General features: G+C 44.9%; 1 protein-coding gene across 2 annotated transcripts in view; it reads left to right on the top strand.

Annotated features, from left to right (window-relative positions):
• LOC127567030 (aryl hydrocarbon receptor-like) overlaps positions 1–17,154 on the top strand; it is an 89,833-nt gene that overhangs the window by 59,879 nt on the left and 12,800 nt on the right. For both annotated transcript variants that reach the window (XM_052009658.1, XM_052009659.1), the window contains exons 3-10: positions 190–308; positions 2,130–2,219; positions 2,944–3,067; positions 8,423–8,553; positions 10,200–10,402; positions 11,788–11,897; positions 13,198–13,339; positions 14,435–15,914. In XM_052009658.1, coding sequence (XP_051865618.1) covers positions 190–308; positions 2,130–2,219; positions 2,944–3,067; positions 8,423–8,553; positions 10,200–10,402; positions 11,788–11,897; positions 13,198–13,339; positions 14,435–15,914 — 2,399 coding nt within the window. The remainder of the gene's footprint in view (positions 1–189; positions 309–2,129; positions 2,220–2,943; positions 3,068–8,422; positions 8,554–10,199; positions 10,403–11,787; positions 11,898–13,197; positions 13,340–14,434; positions 15,915–17,154) is intronic.

Here is a 17,154-nt window from a genome sequence, read left to right as displayed (position 1 = left end):
GACTCTGCCTTTTTCAATTGCATTGCTGGTATGAGAACCCCTAAATTTACCATCCTGTGTGACACCTGCTACGAATTTAACACTTAGGTTGAGACCTGTACTAAATAAGGATCTTGCCTTTCTCCTGCATGTGAAGAAACAGCTTTTTCTGGTTGGCTTTCATGTGTTGTGCTTGTGGTTGTCTTGCAGTTACTTTGGGACAAAGGAAGGAGAGTCTTCCCACAGAGCAAACTGGCATCAGTGGAATGGACAAACTTTTCCCAAACCTCGGCAATTCAATACTGTCAGAAGGGGACCTGATACTACAGGTAAATGAAGTTCCAGGGTATTTCTTCACTTCTTTACGTGGCTTTTTCTTTTCAGGGGGTGGGTAGATGGAGGGGCAAATATGAGGAAGGAAAAACAACCTCAGGTTTAATTCCCATTTCAAAGACTAAAGCACAGAATCTAGCCTGACATTCCAGGGCAGTGCTGAGGGAGTGTTGCACTGTCTGAAGCACCGCCCTCCAGGTGATATGTTAAACCAAAACTCACTCAGATGAACATAAAAATCCTCCAGCACTCTTTCAAACAAGGATCACGAGGGTAACGAAGGCTGTGGATCACGTGCTGGTAAATGGGATAACATAGAAGGGTACTTGATGGTTGGCATGGACATGATGGGCCGATGGGCCTGTTTCTGTGCTGTATGATTCCAAGAGTAAGGGAGTTCTTCCAGATGTTCCCAGAGTTACCCCTGATGTTCCCAGAGTTACCAAATGGCAACACAAGTGGAATAGGATAATGAAGAAGGCATTTGGCATGCTTGCCTTCATAGGCCAAGGCATTGAGTATAAGAGTTGGGGTGTCATATTGCAGCTGTACATGTTGCAGTTGCACATACTCCACACTTGGAGTATTGTGTACAATTCTGGTTGCCACGCTACAGGAAGGATGTGGTAGCAATAGAAAAAGTGCAGAGGAGATTCACCAGGATGTTGCCTGGAATGGAAGGCTTTAGTTACAAGGAGAGATTGGAAAGGCTGGGTTTATTCTCACTGGAATGAAGGAGGCTGAGGGGTGACCTTGTAGAGGTTAATAAAATTATGAAGGTAGATACTCAGTCTTTTTCCCAGGGTTGCAGAGTCTAAAACTAGAGAGCACAGTTTTAAGGTGAGAGGGGAGAAATTTAAAGGGGACCTGAGGGGCAAGTTTTTCACACAGAGGGTGGTGGGTATATGGAATGAGCTGTCAGAGCAGGGCCAGTTTCTGTGCTGTACAGCTCTATGACTCTCTGACTAACACTACAAAAGAAAAAAATCAATTGGCTATTTATCTCATTTGTATTTTGGGAATCCTGCTGTAGCAGTTTTCCTGGGTAAGATAACCTTTTGTGAGTAAAAACAGAAAATGCTGGAAACACTTAGGAGGTCAGGCAGCATCCACGGAAAGAGAAACCGAGTTTAAGCTTCAGGTGGAAAGACTCTGCAGTAGAATAGGGCAAGTGAGAAAGCAGAATGAAGACACAAGAGACTGCAGATGCTGGAATCTGGATCAACACACAAAGGAGCTGGAGGAGCTCAGCGGGTCAGGCAGCATCTATGGAGGGAAATGGACAGTTGACGTTTCAGGCCGAAACCCTTCATGCAAGTGGGTTTTAAGTTGCAGAGAGAGTTGGAGAGGGTTGGATATGACAAATGGAAGATCTGTCCTAGAGTGAGGTCAAGGTTGTCTAGTTGATTTCAATGTTTACAGAGCTGTCTGGTTAATAGGTTAATGAGGGAAGTTAGAGAGAGAGAAAACAAACTAAGGGGCACTTTAAAGCTGTGCGATGCAGCTCAGAGCGGTTATTGAACCTGAAACCAACAGGAGGATGCTGGAAATGTCCGGCAGATCAGGCAGTGTGTGTGTGTGTGGAGTGGAAAACTAAGTTAGTATTGCAGATGGGTAACCTATAGCAGAACTGGCCATTTCTGACACAAACAGAGAAAGTGTGTTACTTGAATTTCTTGAATTCAGTATTGAGACCGAAGCTTATAGTGTGCCCAGAAGGAAGATGGGGTGCTGTTCCTCAAGCTTACGTTGGGCATTGTTGGAACCTCTTGGGAGAATTATTGGTCCAAAGTGTTCAATGTCTTCTTTGTTTCCAGGCTCTGAACGGATTTGTCCTCGTTGTGACAGCAGAAGGCGACATCTTCTATGCATCGCCCACTGTGCAGGAATACCTGGGCTTCCACCAGGTCAGAGGCAGAGCTCGCAACATCAGGGAGAGCAAGGGGCGGGAACAATCATGTGGTGTCGGACAACATTGGTCCTGGGGGGAGGGAGGATGCAGTTCTCACCTTGGATGGTAAATGGGTGGAAGGTATTGCCCACTGAACAGATTGAAAATTGGACAAGTAGGGGTGTGGTGGAGGGGTTACAATTTGCTCTGCTCCGTTGTTTTCCAGATGATAATGAAATCGGTAGAGTCACTTCCCCTGTAGCCATCATCGACTGCGAGAGGTTTGTTTTGGTGCATCTTGTATTTTGTTAATCCTGTGGGCCTAAGAGCAGGGGAGTTCTCCCCAGTGTCTTCAACCAATATTTATCCCTCACTCAATGCCACTAAAACTGATTATCTAACCTCTACTACACTGTGGGAGCTTGTGCGCAATTTGGCTGCTGTGTTTCTACAATGATGTTTCAAGGAGACATAAGAAGTAGAAGCCGGAGGATGCCATCAGCCGCTTGAACCTGATCTACCATTAAATAAGATCAGGGCATCACCTTTTACTTCAGCATCACTTTCCTGCACTAACCCCATATCCCTTGATTCCTTATTCCCTCCATACAGCAACTTCATTCTTTCCCATCCTCACACAACCAAGGGGAGACAAAAAAAAACACGAATACCCTAGGGCCATGAAAGAAGACATACTGTGGAAAAAATTTCTGATATTTTTGTTTTTTTCCCTGTTGTAGACTGCTGTCCTGCACCAGCCTGTCTTTGAACTGATCCATCCTGAAGACCGGGATGAGTTTCGGCGGCAGCTGCATTGGGCACTAAACCCACTACTGCCTTCCAATGTGGATCAATCAGGACCTGGTAAGGCAATGCATCCCGCAGGAAGCTCTTCATTTGTTAGTCTTGACATCCACAGAGGTTAGGGGATGGTTTACTGAAAATCCCTGCATCCTCTTGTTCTGAACAGTTTAATAAAGAGCAATGGGAACTGAGTGGTGTTGGGTTATGTAATATATACCTCTGGATGATGGAAATGATGGCTTTTTGGCCAAGTTTGCGGATGATACAAAGATAGGTGGAGGGGCAGGTAGTGTTGAGGAAGCAGGGAGTCTGCAGAAGGACTTGGACAGGTTGGGAGAATGAGCAAAGAAGTGGCAGATGGAATACAGCGTAGGGAAGTGTACGGTCATGCACTTTGGTTGAAGGAATAAAGGTGTAGACTGTTTTCTAAATGGGGTGTGAATTCAGAAATCAGAGGTGCAAAGGGACTTGGGAGTCCAAGTGCAAGATTCCCTAAAGGTTAACTTCAGGTTGAGTCGGTAGTAAGGAAGGCTAATGCAATGTTAGCATTCATTTTGAGAGAACTAGAATATAAAAGCAAGGGTGTAATGCTGAAGCTTCATAAGGCGTTGGTCAGACCACATTTGGAGTATTGTGAGCAGTTTTGGGCCCCATATTTAAGGAAGGATGTGCTGGCATTGGAGAGGGTCCAGAGGTGGTTTGCGAAAATGATCCCGGGAATGAAAGGGTTAATGTACGAGGTGCGTTTGATGGCTCTGGGCCTGTACTCACTGGAGCTTAGAAGGATGAGGGGGGATCTCACTGAAACCTACTGAATATTGAAAGGCCTGGATAGAGTGGACGTGGAGAGGATGTTTCCAGTTTCCAGGATCCGAGGGCACAACCTCAGAATAGAAGGACGTCCCTTTAGAACAGAGATGAGGAGGAATTTTTTTAGCCAGAGGGTGGTGAATCTGTGGAATTCATTGCCACAGACGGCTGTGGAGGCCAAGCCATTGGGTATATTTAAAGTGGAGGTTGATAGGTTCTTGATTAGTGAGGGTGTCAAATGTTACAGGGAGAAGGCAGGAGAATGGGGTTGAGAGGGAAAAATAAATCAGCCATGATCGAATCGCGGAGCAGACTTGATGGGCTGAATGGCCTAATTCTGCTCCTATGTCTTATGGTCTCTGGCAAACACAACCTCAGCTGGATGACCTACAGCAGAACTTTGGTGTTGAGATGAGCTCTGGTCCACATGCTCACTCCAGTAAAAGGTACTTTCACCTTTGTAACATTGCACAGTTTTCTTCCCTTTACCTAAAAAAAAGGATATAGCCACATTGGAGGCAGTGCAAAAGGAGATGTGCCAAGCTAGTTCTTGGGATGAGAGGGTTGTCCTATCAAGAGAGATTAGACAGTTACCAGGAGTTTAGCAGAATGAGGAGTGACCTTAATCAAATATATCAGATCTTAAGAGGGCTTAATAGCATAGATGTTGAGACGCCCTCATTCATAGGAGAGTCACGAACAAGGGGACATCATTACAAAATAAGGAGCCAGTCAATTAAAACTGGAATGTGTGGAAATTTCTTCTCTCAGAAGGTGGTGAATTTCTGGAAGTCTCTGCCCCTGAGGGTGATGGGGGACAGATCATTAGATATATTTAAGGTGACGATAGATAGGTATTTCAAAGAGTGCGGAATTGAGAGCAATGGGGAACCGGCACAGAAGAGGAGTTGAGCCCAGCATAGATCAGCTGTGATCACATTGAATGGTGGGCAGGCTTCAGGGACCTGGTGGCCTACTCCTGCTCCTATTTTCTTGTGTTCTTATGTCTCAGCTCATCTGTTGAAACTCTCAACCATCCCTTTGAATTCACCAGACTTGATTATTGCAGCTCGGTCTTGGTCCCCTTCCCATCTTCCACTCTGTGCAAACCTTTGCTCATCCAAAACCAGAATCTCAATTCACTTCAAGTCTTGTTCATCTCTCACCCCACCCACCCAATTACTGCTGACCCATGTTGGCTCCCAGTTCAGTTTTAAAATTCTCACCCTTGTCTTCAAACCTCTCTTAGGCCTTGCTCCTTCCAACCTCTGCATCCGCTTCTAACCCCCCAGGATATCTGCACTCCTCCAAATTCTGGTCCACCATCTGCGGCCATGTCTTCAGCTGCTCAGGCTTTCAGCTCTGGAATTCCTTCCAACATTCTCTTCACCTCTGTAACTCTCTTTAATACACTTATTAAAGCCTTCATCTTTGACCCACCTTATAGCCACTTGTCCTAATAGCTCCTTATGTGCCTCACTGTCAAGAAATGTTTTTATTGATGTTGCTTATGTTAAGCACCTTGGGGCATTTTGCTACGTCACAGTATGTGTTGTTGTCAGTGCATTCATTGCGTTATTAAACAATTATTCTCCACATATTGACTTAGTTTAGTGCCCAACCCTTTACGTCTGCCTTCTCAAATTGGTATTCCTGACCCTTGGTGCGAGAACTACCTGGCAGCCCAGCTGCAACCTTCATGTGACCTTGCACTATTTAAAACAAGGGCTTGTTGCTATCAGATGTGGGTAAAGGTAGATCCTGATACCTTGAGGTTGCACCTTTTACTTTAACTGCCCAGAGGTTGATTCACATTTATTGTTGAGCAGCGGGAAAGCAAACTCCTTACAGGCAGTGGCCAGAGTTTGTACGTTCTCCCTGTGTCTGCGTGGGTTTCCTCCAGGTGCTCTGGTTTCCTCCCACATTCCAAAGACGTACAGGTTAGGAAGTTGTAGGCATGCTATGTTGGTGCTGGAAGCGTGGTGACACTTGCGGGCTGCCCCCAGAACACTCTACACAAAAGATGCATTTCACTGTGTGTTTCGATGTACACATGACTAATAATGATATCTTATTTCATCTTATCTAATAATGCATGAAATTAAACTGGTTCTTTTCACCTCCCATCGTCATCATCTCCATTAGGATCCTGGGCTGCCCACCAGGACTTAACTCCTATCCTCCCCTGTTCCAATCCTTCCCGTTTCCAACTTTAACCTGAGTTTTGCAATCAATACCATCCATCGACATGGCTATCTTGTCCTATTGATGGACTATCACCTGTTTACCCTGCTATTTCTCTGCTGTAGAAGGCCTAATCAACAGGAGGATTAACTTCATCAGAGCTGTCTTTACTCTCTTCCAAATCTCACTTTGTAGCAGGCTGTCTCTTCTCCTGCACCAGTTCCCTGAGCCCACCTGTCCCCCTTGTACAGTTTTTTTCCCCTCACCAAGATGCTGCTGATTTCTTTGATCTTGCTTTGGGTATTTGTTGCAACCTTGCACTTAACTTTCTTGTTGCAAAATATCAATGAATTCTGAAAGATCTTCCTTTACATTATTTTTATGCCTGTTTCCTTTTCCCAAGAACAACTTGCAATTAGACTTTAAAAATTACAAAATGTCCAGCGGTGCTTCACAAAGATGGAAAGCAGATGTGTGGCATTTCCAACAGGGTTGCCTCAGGGGCACATACGAAGGGGAAGTTCTCGAGGAATTCTATAGAAAATTCACCCAACAGGTGTTTCTGCTGCACAGGAGCCTCTTGCCACCTTGTCTCCTTTCTCCGTCATGAACTTATCTTGTGTCTCTGTGCTAGTTGCCTCTGTGTGGTAGTGAGATCCTGCAGGATCAGGAGGAGGTAATGAGGTAGAGGGATTTAGGCTCAAGAGTTTCAGAGCATAGGGCTGAGATGGCTGCAGTCTCTGTCTCCAAAAGTAGATCATTTATGCCCTTGGGCAGAGTAATAAGAACATAAGAAATAGGAAGAGGAGTAGGCCATTCGGCCCCTTGATGCTGTTCCATTGTTCAATAAAATGCATGGCTAATCTGATCTTGGCCTCAGCTCCACTTTCCTGCCTGTTCTCCATAACTCTTGACTCTCGAATAGACTGAAAATCCTTGAAAGTCAGGTTGAATATACTTCATGACTCATTCTCCACATCCTTCTGGGATCGAGAAGTCCAAAGATTCGCAGAAGAAATTTCGGGTGGCGCAGTAAAGCTTCCTGACCTTGGATGCTCTCTGCGTGGAGTTTGTCTGTTTTCCAAGTGACCATGTGGGTTCCCTCCGGGTTTCCTCCCTTGTCCCAAAGATGTGCAGATTGGTAGGTTAATTGGCCGCTGTAAATTGCCCCTAGTGTGTAGGTGAGGGGTAGAATCTTGGGGGGGGGGAGTAGTTGATGAGAATGTGGAGAGAATAAAAATTGGGTTAGTGTGAATGGATGCACGGATGGGCCTGTTTCCATGCTTTAAGACTCTATGACTCCTCATTTCCATTTGAAATGGGCAACCCATTATTCTGAAGCTGCCTCTTATTTTTAGATACCCCCACCAGGGGAAACCTCCTCTCAGCATCCATCCTATCAATCCCCCTTAGAATCGTATGTTTTAATAAGATCACTTCTCATTCCTCTAAAATCCAATCTGGACCCATCCTGCTCATCCTTCCTTCACATGTCGACCCCATCATCCCAAGAATAAACCAAGTGAAAATTCTCTGCACTACTTCCAATGCAAGTATGTCCTTCTTTAATCAAGGAGACTAAAAATGTGCCAGTACTCCTGATGTGGTCTCGAAACCTCCCTATTTTTATATTCCCTTTTGAAAAATAGGCCTGCATTCCTAATTACTAGCTGTACCTGCATGTTAATTTTCTGTCTTTCATGTATAGAATCCCCAAATCCTTCTTAACCTCTGTATTCTGTCGTCTCTCCATTTAAACAATATTCTGCTTTTCCATTGTTCCCTGCAATAACTATCCCAACAGAAATAGTTCCATAAAATGGGTGCCACAACTGTATTCTGTGGAGTTCAGAAGAATGAGAGGAGACAGAACAGTACAGCACAGGAACAGGCCCTTCGGCCCATGATGTCTGTGCTGAACACAATGCCAACCTAAACTAAATCTTCTGCTTGCACATTATTCATATCCCTCCATTCCCTGCATATTCACTGCCTATCTAAAAGACTCTTAACCCCACTATAGTTTCTGCCTCCACCGCCACCCCTGGCAGCCCATTCCAGGCACCCACCACTCAGTGTAAGAAAACTTGCCCCGCACACCTCCTTTAAATTTGCCCCCTCCCCCTCACCTTAAATAAACCATATCTCAATTCCCTTAATATTCAAAGATCCAGAAACAACAGAACAACTTTAGTTAGAGCAGGAAAAGTTATAATTTGTTCCACAGAGACAGGGGGTGCGGGGAGGGTACTAGAGTGGAGGGGACTTGCCTAATCTGCCAAGTCTGCAGTAATGTGGTCCACTGATGGAGCCTTATGATCACAAATAGTTGTTGTGCCGATGAATTTATTATTGCTGTCCAGCTTTTGGAATCTCCCTTCTCGAAGTGATTAAAGATGCCTTTTGTTTTCTTGTATCCAGGTGGTGGCACAAGGCGTGAAGTTGTTGCCAGGTATGACCCGCAGCAACTCCCACCGGAGAACTCCACCTTCCTGGAGAGGAACTTCGTGTGTAAGATGCGCTCTCTCCTCAACAGCTCCTCTGGCTATGTGGTAAGAAATAGTTCAAGGCTGGTATCTTGAACGAAGGCTTATTCAATCATTGGGGTGGACACAGGTGACCAAGAAGCATATATCTCCTATGGCCCATGAGGTGACTTTATTGCCTCTAGATGTACCCGGGCAAAACTCCAGTCAGTTTACTTTCTTATTGGATCTCCGCTCTCTCCATCTCTCCCTGCTGTGACCAGCGAATTTGATTTTTTGTGTGGGAAACACTGGCATGTCTTTGGAGACAATAACTGAATTACGTCCGTGCAAAGAAAATCAAAGATTGTTTCTGTGAAGTTGTTTTGACAATAGGAAATTATTGGTCCACCGCATACGTTCTTTTGAAACTGTTGCAATCATGTGTGATTCATTCTGTGTGCCTGTGCTCCAGCTGTGAAACTGCATGCACTTTTATCCCAGCTGTGACTCTCAGTATGTACCCATGCTGCAGCTGTAACATGGTGCATGCCCATGCTCCAGCTGTGTCTCTCTGTTCCAGCTGTGACACGGCATGCATCTCTGTTCCAGCTGTGTCATGGCGCATATCTATGTTCTAGCATTGACATTGTATGTCTCTTTGTTCCAGCTGTGACATGGTGTGTATCTGTGTTGCAGCTGTGACACGGTGTATTTCTCTGTGTTCCAGCTGCGACATGATGTGCATCTGTGTTCCAGCTGTGACACAGCGTGTATCTGTGTTGCAGCTGTGACACAGTGTGCATCTGTGTTCCAGCTGTGACATGATGTGTATCTTTGTTCTAGCTGTGACACAGTATATATCTGTATTCCAGCTGTGACACGGCGCATACCTGTGTTCTAGCTGTGACACAGTATGTATCTGTGTTCTAGTCGTGGCACAGTCTGAGCTTCTGCTCCAGCTGTGGCACTTAGTGTGTACCAGTATCCCAGCTATGACTGTGCATGTACCCTTGCTCCAGTTGTGACACTGCGTGGGCCTATGGTTTAAAAATCAAGACCGTTGCCAAAACCTGAATGTGTATCCATGTTAGAATGACAGATATTTTAGAGCGAGAATACACACAGGATCACTGTCATAAAGCCTTCAAACCCCATATGGTTTGCTCCAGTATAGCCCTGATCTTGAGTCAGATTGTAAATGCACAACCCTTTGTTATGCCACTATGACAGGTGCCAGCAGCATCTGCTTGCCAGGTGTTTTTTATTTATTCATTCTCAGGATGTGGACATTGTTGGGAATGCCAGCATTGTCTACTTTAATGCCACAATAAAAGTACAAGTGAGGATGATACGATGTCAGGAGGAAGTGAGTTGGGTGTGCTGGTAGGAGGAAGTGGGACAGGAGTGACGTCAGTAAGAAGCTGAGGCGAGGCCCGTAGAGAATGAGAGTGGGCTAATCACACAGTTAACGCTATTTGGATGATTCGTGGCCTTTCATAAAACAATTGTTAAACACCGAGAGCTTTTTGATTGTTAGATCTTTAAGGGACTATAATCACTTGTGCAGAAATGTGATAGAAAAGAATGCTTGAATAAATGAACAAATGTACAAGAGCCAACAGGGGATGAACCTGCTTGAGTTGTTCAGGATTGTACCTTTCTCTCTTTGAAGTAGCACTGGTTTAATTAAAACCATTGTTTCTTTTTCTTCTCCTAAATGATGTGTTCAGGCTCTAAACATTGAAGGCAGATTGAAGTATCTTCATGGACAGAACAAGCGGGCAGAAGATGGCTCCCTCCTCCCACCTCAGATGGCACTGTTTGCCATTGCAACCCCCCTCCAGGTGCCTTCGATCGTTGAAATTCGGACTAGGAGTGCTCTATTTCAGACGAAACACAAGCTCGACTTCTCACCTGTTGCCTGTGATGCGAAGTAGGTACCACTGTGGATCTTAGAGGGCCCCATTATTGGCCTGCTGTGTTAGTGGCCTGCTGTGTTAGTGTTTTTAATGGTGTGATGGGTGGGTGGGATGGCTGGGTAGGTGGAGTTTTTTAGGGTTTACATTACAGGGGTTAAATTGATCTCAGAGGTAGCCATGAAAACAGCAGTGTCTGAAGAGAACTTCAGCTCACTTATGTGACCTCGTTCTCAAATGTTGCACTTATACATTATATTCATATAAAATGCTTATTGGGCTGATAAGGGTTCAGCTGTGATAAGCCAGCAACTGACCCGAGAAGCTTTTATGTTATTGGCTTCTTATCCCCTTTTGCTGCCACGGTGTTAACCCCATCACATTAACACCCATTCCCACTGTAGATCATGGGATGTGAGATACCACAAACCCCTTTTACTAACAGGACCTGATCATCATACTTGGATATACAGTAGTGTAAAGTTGAAAGAAAATGCTGAGGTATTTCCAGGGCTAATTGATACTTAATATTCAGATATGGTGCTGGAAATGCTCAGCAGGTCAGGCAGCATCTGTGGAGAGAGAAGAATAGTTTATCCCAATGTTTCCAATGTTTGTGATTGAAAGCCCCACCCCTGCAATTACCATCTGCTGATGTTACAGACTGCCCTTTTTGAGGAGTTGGGGCTGTCCCAGGGATTCCTCGCTGCCTTACAACCACGACAGATAACCACTGAGTATATTTTATTTATGCTTACTGTTCTTGTAAACTTTCTGCCTTAATTACCTCAACATTATTAAAACCTCACAGACCCCCTGTAATCTTCAGAGGCAGCCCAGGTTGGGACCTTCTATTCTAAGTAAAGGTAGAGGATAAGAACAGTGTGAGATTAGAAAGCTTTTTAATCCACTTTTGCTTCCAGTTTCAACATTAAGTACCCCAGAGTTTAAACACATGACATAATTCACACTTAGACTTTTGTTCTCTTGTAACTTCCACCCCCCTCCCCTGCCCCACCTTAAGTGAAGTAGCTTAACCCTCACTTCAAGAAATCGTCAATGTGACATCTGCACATTTGTTTTTATGGGATTACTGTGTTACCCAGTCCCTTAACCATTTAAAAATAAATGCCTTGTACCTCTTGCAAAGGGTTAAGATGTATTTGGATGCTGATAGAAACCAAGGAAAATGGAAGTAATGTTAAAGGAGGAACAGGTGCTCTTAAAAGCTGTAATCGACACAGCTCTAATAGTGGCACCATTCAAGATTCTGTTCACAGTCAATGTTCAGTAATGGACTCATTCTCTCTTTTGATGGTGGAATGTGGCTGGTCTTCATGTGAGATAAGTAACTAACGAAGAATGTTGACCCTTCCCTGTTTCTTTGTTTTCTTGATTCCAGGGCTAGGATTGTGCTGGGTTACTCAGAGCTGGAGCTGTGCATGAGAGGTTCAGGGTACCATTTTATCCATGCACACGACATGCTTTACTGTGCTGACAACCACGTTCGCTGTAAGTGGCATTTCTGGTACTGTAGAGGAAATCATTGTTGGGCATTGCTTGCCTTGAGTTGTACTTCCTGCTACTCCCCAACTCTGCAACACCCATGCTATTTATGGTGCCTTGAATAGCAGAGACCCCCTTTTACTCAAAAGTCAGATGCGACGGATGTCAATGAGAAAATGATGGGACCACATTTTGCATACATTGGATCCTAATCTAAAACTACAGTGTTGAGAGTCAGAGGAGTGAAGGGAAGAGGAAATCAATCAAACTTTAGGCGATAACCATGTTTGGGCTTTAAAAGACTAAAATTATGAGCAGAAAATGTAACATTAGGAAGATCTTTCTTTGTGCATCAGATCCTCAACATTAATTCCTTCATTCCTAATTCCCCCTCCCTCCTTCTCTCCACTCCTCTCTCTACCGATTTATTTCTCTCTCCTACCCTCTGTCACTATGCTGTGCTTTCTTGCAGCAACTGTGTGCGTGTGCCTCTCTCTCTTCACACTCTCCTAGCCCCTCAGCATCTTCCTCATTCCCTCTCAGCCCTCACTCAGTTGCTTTCACATTTGCTTGAGTTGAGAGGTTCTGGGTTCAAGTCCTACTCCAGAGACTTGAGCAGCAAACTCCAGGCTGACAGCCTTGTGCAGTACTGAGGGAGGGCTGTACTGTCAGTGATGCTGTTCTTCAGGTGGGATGTTGAATGAAGCCCATTTGTCAGTGTAAACATTCCTGTGATGGCATTTCCATGGAGTCATAGACAGATACAGCATTGCAACAGGCCCTTCAGCCCACTGAGTCCCCACCAACCATTAAGCACCCATTTACACTAATCCCCATTCATTCTCATCAACGCCCCCTTGACTCTACCCCTCACCCAAATACTAGGGACAATTTACAGCGGCCAATTAACCTACCAACTTGCACGCCTTTGGGATGTGGGAGGAAATCCACGTGATTGCAGGGGAGAAAAGCAGGGGAGCTCACCTGGTGTCCTGGGAAATATTTATTTCTCAACCAAGGCTACCAAAATTGATTTAAAAAGTAGTCATCGTCACATCACTGTTTGTGAGATCTTGCTGTGTGCAAATTGGCCACCGCATTTCTGACACTGCCACCTGACTACACGTCAAAAAGTGCTTCATTGGTTGTAAAGCACAGCCAGAGGTCATGAACAGCACTATAGAAATGCACATCTTTACTCCCCGTGGTTTGTTTCTTAAATTTTCTTTCTGTTTCCACACTTGTTACCCACATTGCAGTGCCTGGGCTGGGCTGTTTCTAACTGTTCACTTCTATTCTCCCCCAGTGATGAAGACAGGAGAGAGTGGATTAACTATCTTCAGGCTATTGACAAAACAGAACATCTGGATCTGGGTTCAGGCAAATGCCCGACTGGTCTATAAGAACGGGCAGCCAGATTACATCATAGCAAGGCAGAGACTCTTAACGTATGTAGACCGAAGATCTCTACCTGATCTGTTTTGTGCCATGCGAGCTTGTGTATACTGTTCAGTTCAAATTTTGAGCTGATTAGGAAAATTGGTTGTGGAATAAATATTGCAAACTTTTATTTCAGGATGAAAAGAGATACCAACATTTTGCAACTTTCCTTCCTATTTTAATTGGTCTTTATTTCATTAATTCAGCCATTTAATAAAACTATTCTGTGTATTCAACATTACTGGTAGGTGTATGGCAGCAAATAGGTTACCAATCTCGCAGTTTGGAGGCCTAGACTAATGATCCATAGGCATGAGTTCAAATCCCACCCTGGCAACTGGGGAACTTATGTTTAGTTATTTAAATAATCTGAAATGAAAAGCTAGTAGCAGCAATGATAGTCAAACTACCACTCTGTTATAAAGACCCCCATGGTTCACCCATGTCCAATCTGGCCTAAATATGACTGCTGACCCACAGAAGTGTGGCTGACTCCTAACCATCTTCTGAAATGGCCTAGCAAGCTATTTGGTCCCAGGGCAATTAGGGATGGGGATTAAGTGCTGTCCTTCCCAGCTATGCCCACGTCCCTGGAAAGAATTCAAAAAACTACTGTAATACTGATAGCACAGTGGTCCAACCTGGGCTCAATACTGACTTCACGGTGCCAGCAGCCTGGGTTTAATCCTGACCTTGAGTGCTGTCTGTGTGTAGTTTGCATGTTCTCCCTGTGACTACATGGGTTTCCTCTGGGAGCTCCAGTTTCCTCCCACATCTCAAAGACATGCTGGTTGGTAGGTTAACTGGCAATGGTAAATTGACCTTAATGTGTAGGTGGGTGGTCGAATCTGGAGGAAGTTGAGGGGAATGTGGGGAGAATAAAATGAGATTAGTGTAAATAGGTAGTTGATGGTTGGTATGGACTCGATGGGCTGAAGGGCCTGTTTCAGTGCTGTATCTTTCTATGAATGATTGTGAACTTTTCTGTCATGTTGATCTCACATTATGTCTTGCCTATGTGCGCAGTAAGTCTTGCATAGCCATGCTTCTTATTATCCTGCTTGTAGAAGTCTTCATTGAAGAACTTACTTGTTTTTCCACAGGGATGAAGAAGGGATTGATCACTTTAAGAAACGCACAATGCCATTCCAACTTCCCTTCTCAACAGGGGAGGCTGTCTTGTATGACAGCAGTTCTCCTCTGCTTGGGCTCAACAACCCATTTCTATCTGAGAATGGTAATTCCAGCGTGGCAAAGGATGGATATCTGGATCCCAACTCACTCCTTGGAGCCATGATGAGCCAAGACAAGGCGGTGTACATCAGGCACCCAGCAGCAGAGCCCAAGTACTCCTTCAGCCGAATTGGTGGAGCAGTTGCCAGCGGATCAGCAGCCAAATGGAGAGGAATGGAGTGTCCCCCAAATGGAGAGAAAAATGTGAAAGAGGAAGCCCTCAGCAGTAAGCAGGAAGATGATCTGTTGTCCATATTGGATGACATCCTTCAAAGTGACAATGGCGAAGGATTGACTGGCCTTCCCAATGTACTGGAGAGCTTGGCACCAGAAGACTTGGAGCTCATGCACTGGGTGGAGAGCACATTGAGTATGGACGTGGTTGCAGAATGCCCCCTCAGTGACATGCTGACAAACGACCAGGTTTTGTCCTATGTCCATGAATCACTCAAGAAGAAGGAGAGCTCACACCAACCAACTGGATTACAAGCAAATTTAGGCACAGGGGACCAATTGCCTGAATGCTTGGGAATGTCACAGACGCAAGCTAACAGGCCACCTCAGACTGCATCATTGCATTTGCAGCAGAGCATGTCATCATCAATTCCTCAACAGTCCCCCAAGGCAAGTTACTTGCCCCAAGAAGCAATGCAACCTTGTAACCGAGCACAAAGCATGCCACAGCAGGACTTGCTTCAGCAGCAGAACCTGCATTGGGCCCATTCTCTGCAGCAGCAGTATGCACAGACTTCGGGTCCCATGCAGCAACCATGCATCCAGCAGCACGTTCTCCAGAAGCAGCAGGATGCAAGACCAGGCCCTCAATTGCAACAGCACATGCAGCCACCTGATCGGCAACTCCCAACGCAGTACTACAACCAGCAGTCATACCATTATCCACAGCAGTCCAGCAATCCCAGTCCATCCCCAGTCACTGGACAAAATCCAGCTGCCACAATAAACTGCAGCAACAGCAATGGATACATGAGAGCTGTACAGAGATATAGAGTTAACTCACAGCAAAACACATCCCTCTTCAATTCACCATCCAGCGCCCCTCCCTGTGTTGCTCCTTCTCAACAGAGCAGACTTGACTTCAGTCAACCAAGCACTGCACTAGCTAGTCATGGACGCGAGACTTGCAGTCAAACTGACTGGTTCCCTGGAGCCAACCAACCAAATGGGACAGCATTTCCACTTTTCAGCTCCACAGCACCCCACGTGGCAGGGAAGAGTACAAACCTTCCTGCATTTCACCCGACACAAACAGTCCCATTGTCTCACATGAACAAGTACTCTCGCTTACACCCCGAGGAACAAAATAGCTGGTGCACTGTTGATCTGTACAAGGTAAGCCCAAAATTTTAACGTGGTTACCTAACACTAACCTTATCAGATTTTTTTTGCTTTTCATTGTCAGATCTGGAGTAGGTCTAGATTCAGCCCACACTCAAGAAAGTTGAGGTAATAAGGGGTGTTCTAGGCACTGAAGATCTGTTAAGAGGCTGATACCTTCTTGCAGAGAGAACCTTTTAAATTCAGAGCATTTTCTTATTCTTTTGAGAATGTGGAATTCTCTCTCCCAAACAGTTGTGGATGTTCAGATAACTGAAATGTTGAGAATTGCGACTGATAGATTTATATCGGGCAAGGACGTCAAGGAATGTGACAAATAAACGGAGTTGATTGAGTGGTAGAACTGACTTGAAGGGTAAATGGTCCACTCCAGTTCCTATGAAGCGCACTTCCAATACCTTGAGCTTTTTGAGATTGACCAGCACCTATCCAGTTCCTCCAACTGCTACCTCTCAGTCTCCATGGGTTTGGTTGGACAGTGGTTATGTTCACCACTGCGGTAAGCTACCTTGAATGATGGTGAATCCCTTGTGCTGGGGAGGAGCTGGGAAGCCTTGATTGCTCGGAATAGTGGGGGTTCCTTGCTGATGTTTAGGTGGCAGAAGAGCGATGCTTGGGTGAGGAACTCTAAATATGGTAATTCCTAAGGAACAGAGTGAATATATCTGGAGTGGTAAGCAGGAACTCTTTTCATCAAGCAGTGAAGGAGTAAATCAGTGCTAAAGAAAATTGCTAATAAGAGTTGGCGTATTGACCAAATGCAGTTCACCTCAAAATGGAAACTTTTGCAAATGGGCATGTTGAAAAAATGACAGAGTTCAGAATCTATTACTATGCTAAAGATTGTGTTAACCACTGGTGGTACCTATTCTGAAGTAATAATCTTTTACTTCCTCATTCTTGTTCAGTAAAATGTGATTCCCCTTCAATGTGCAGTGTAGTCAGCAGTTTTTACCTCGAACAACATAACTTCCTCTTATAAAACATTATGGCAGAGAAGTTCAGTGAGATGCAAACCATCGCAGATTGATTGGCTGGCTCTGCTTATGTCACACACTTTGAAACACAGGGCCTTTCAACTTGGCCCTTGGAACAGGTCCTCCTGCACAGTGTATCAAAAGCTAAGGTCCAATCCCAGCATGACTAGGAATGGTCAATAAATCCTGGCCTTAGCAGTGATGCCCACATCCCATGAATGAATAAGAAGAGTTCTCAAAGATATATATGAGGGTAC

Source organism: Pristis pectinata, chromosome X, assembly GCF_009764475.1.
Source record: "Pristis pectinata isolate sPriPec2 chromosome X, sPriPec2.1.pri, whole genome shotgun sequence".
NCBI lineage: Eukaryota > Metazoa > Chordata > Chondrichthyes > Rhinopristiformes > Pristidae > Pristis > Pristis pectinata.
The sequence above is the reverse complement of the archived record's forward strand: the minus strand, read 5'-3'. Positions and strand labels throughout refer to the sequence as shown.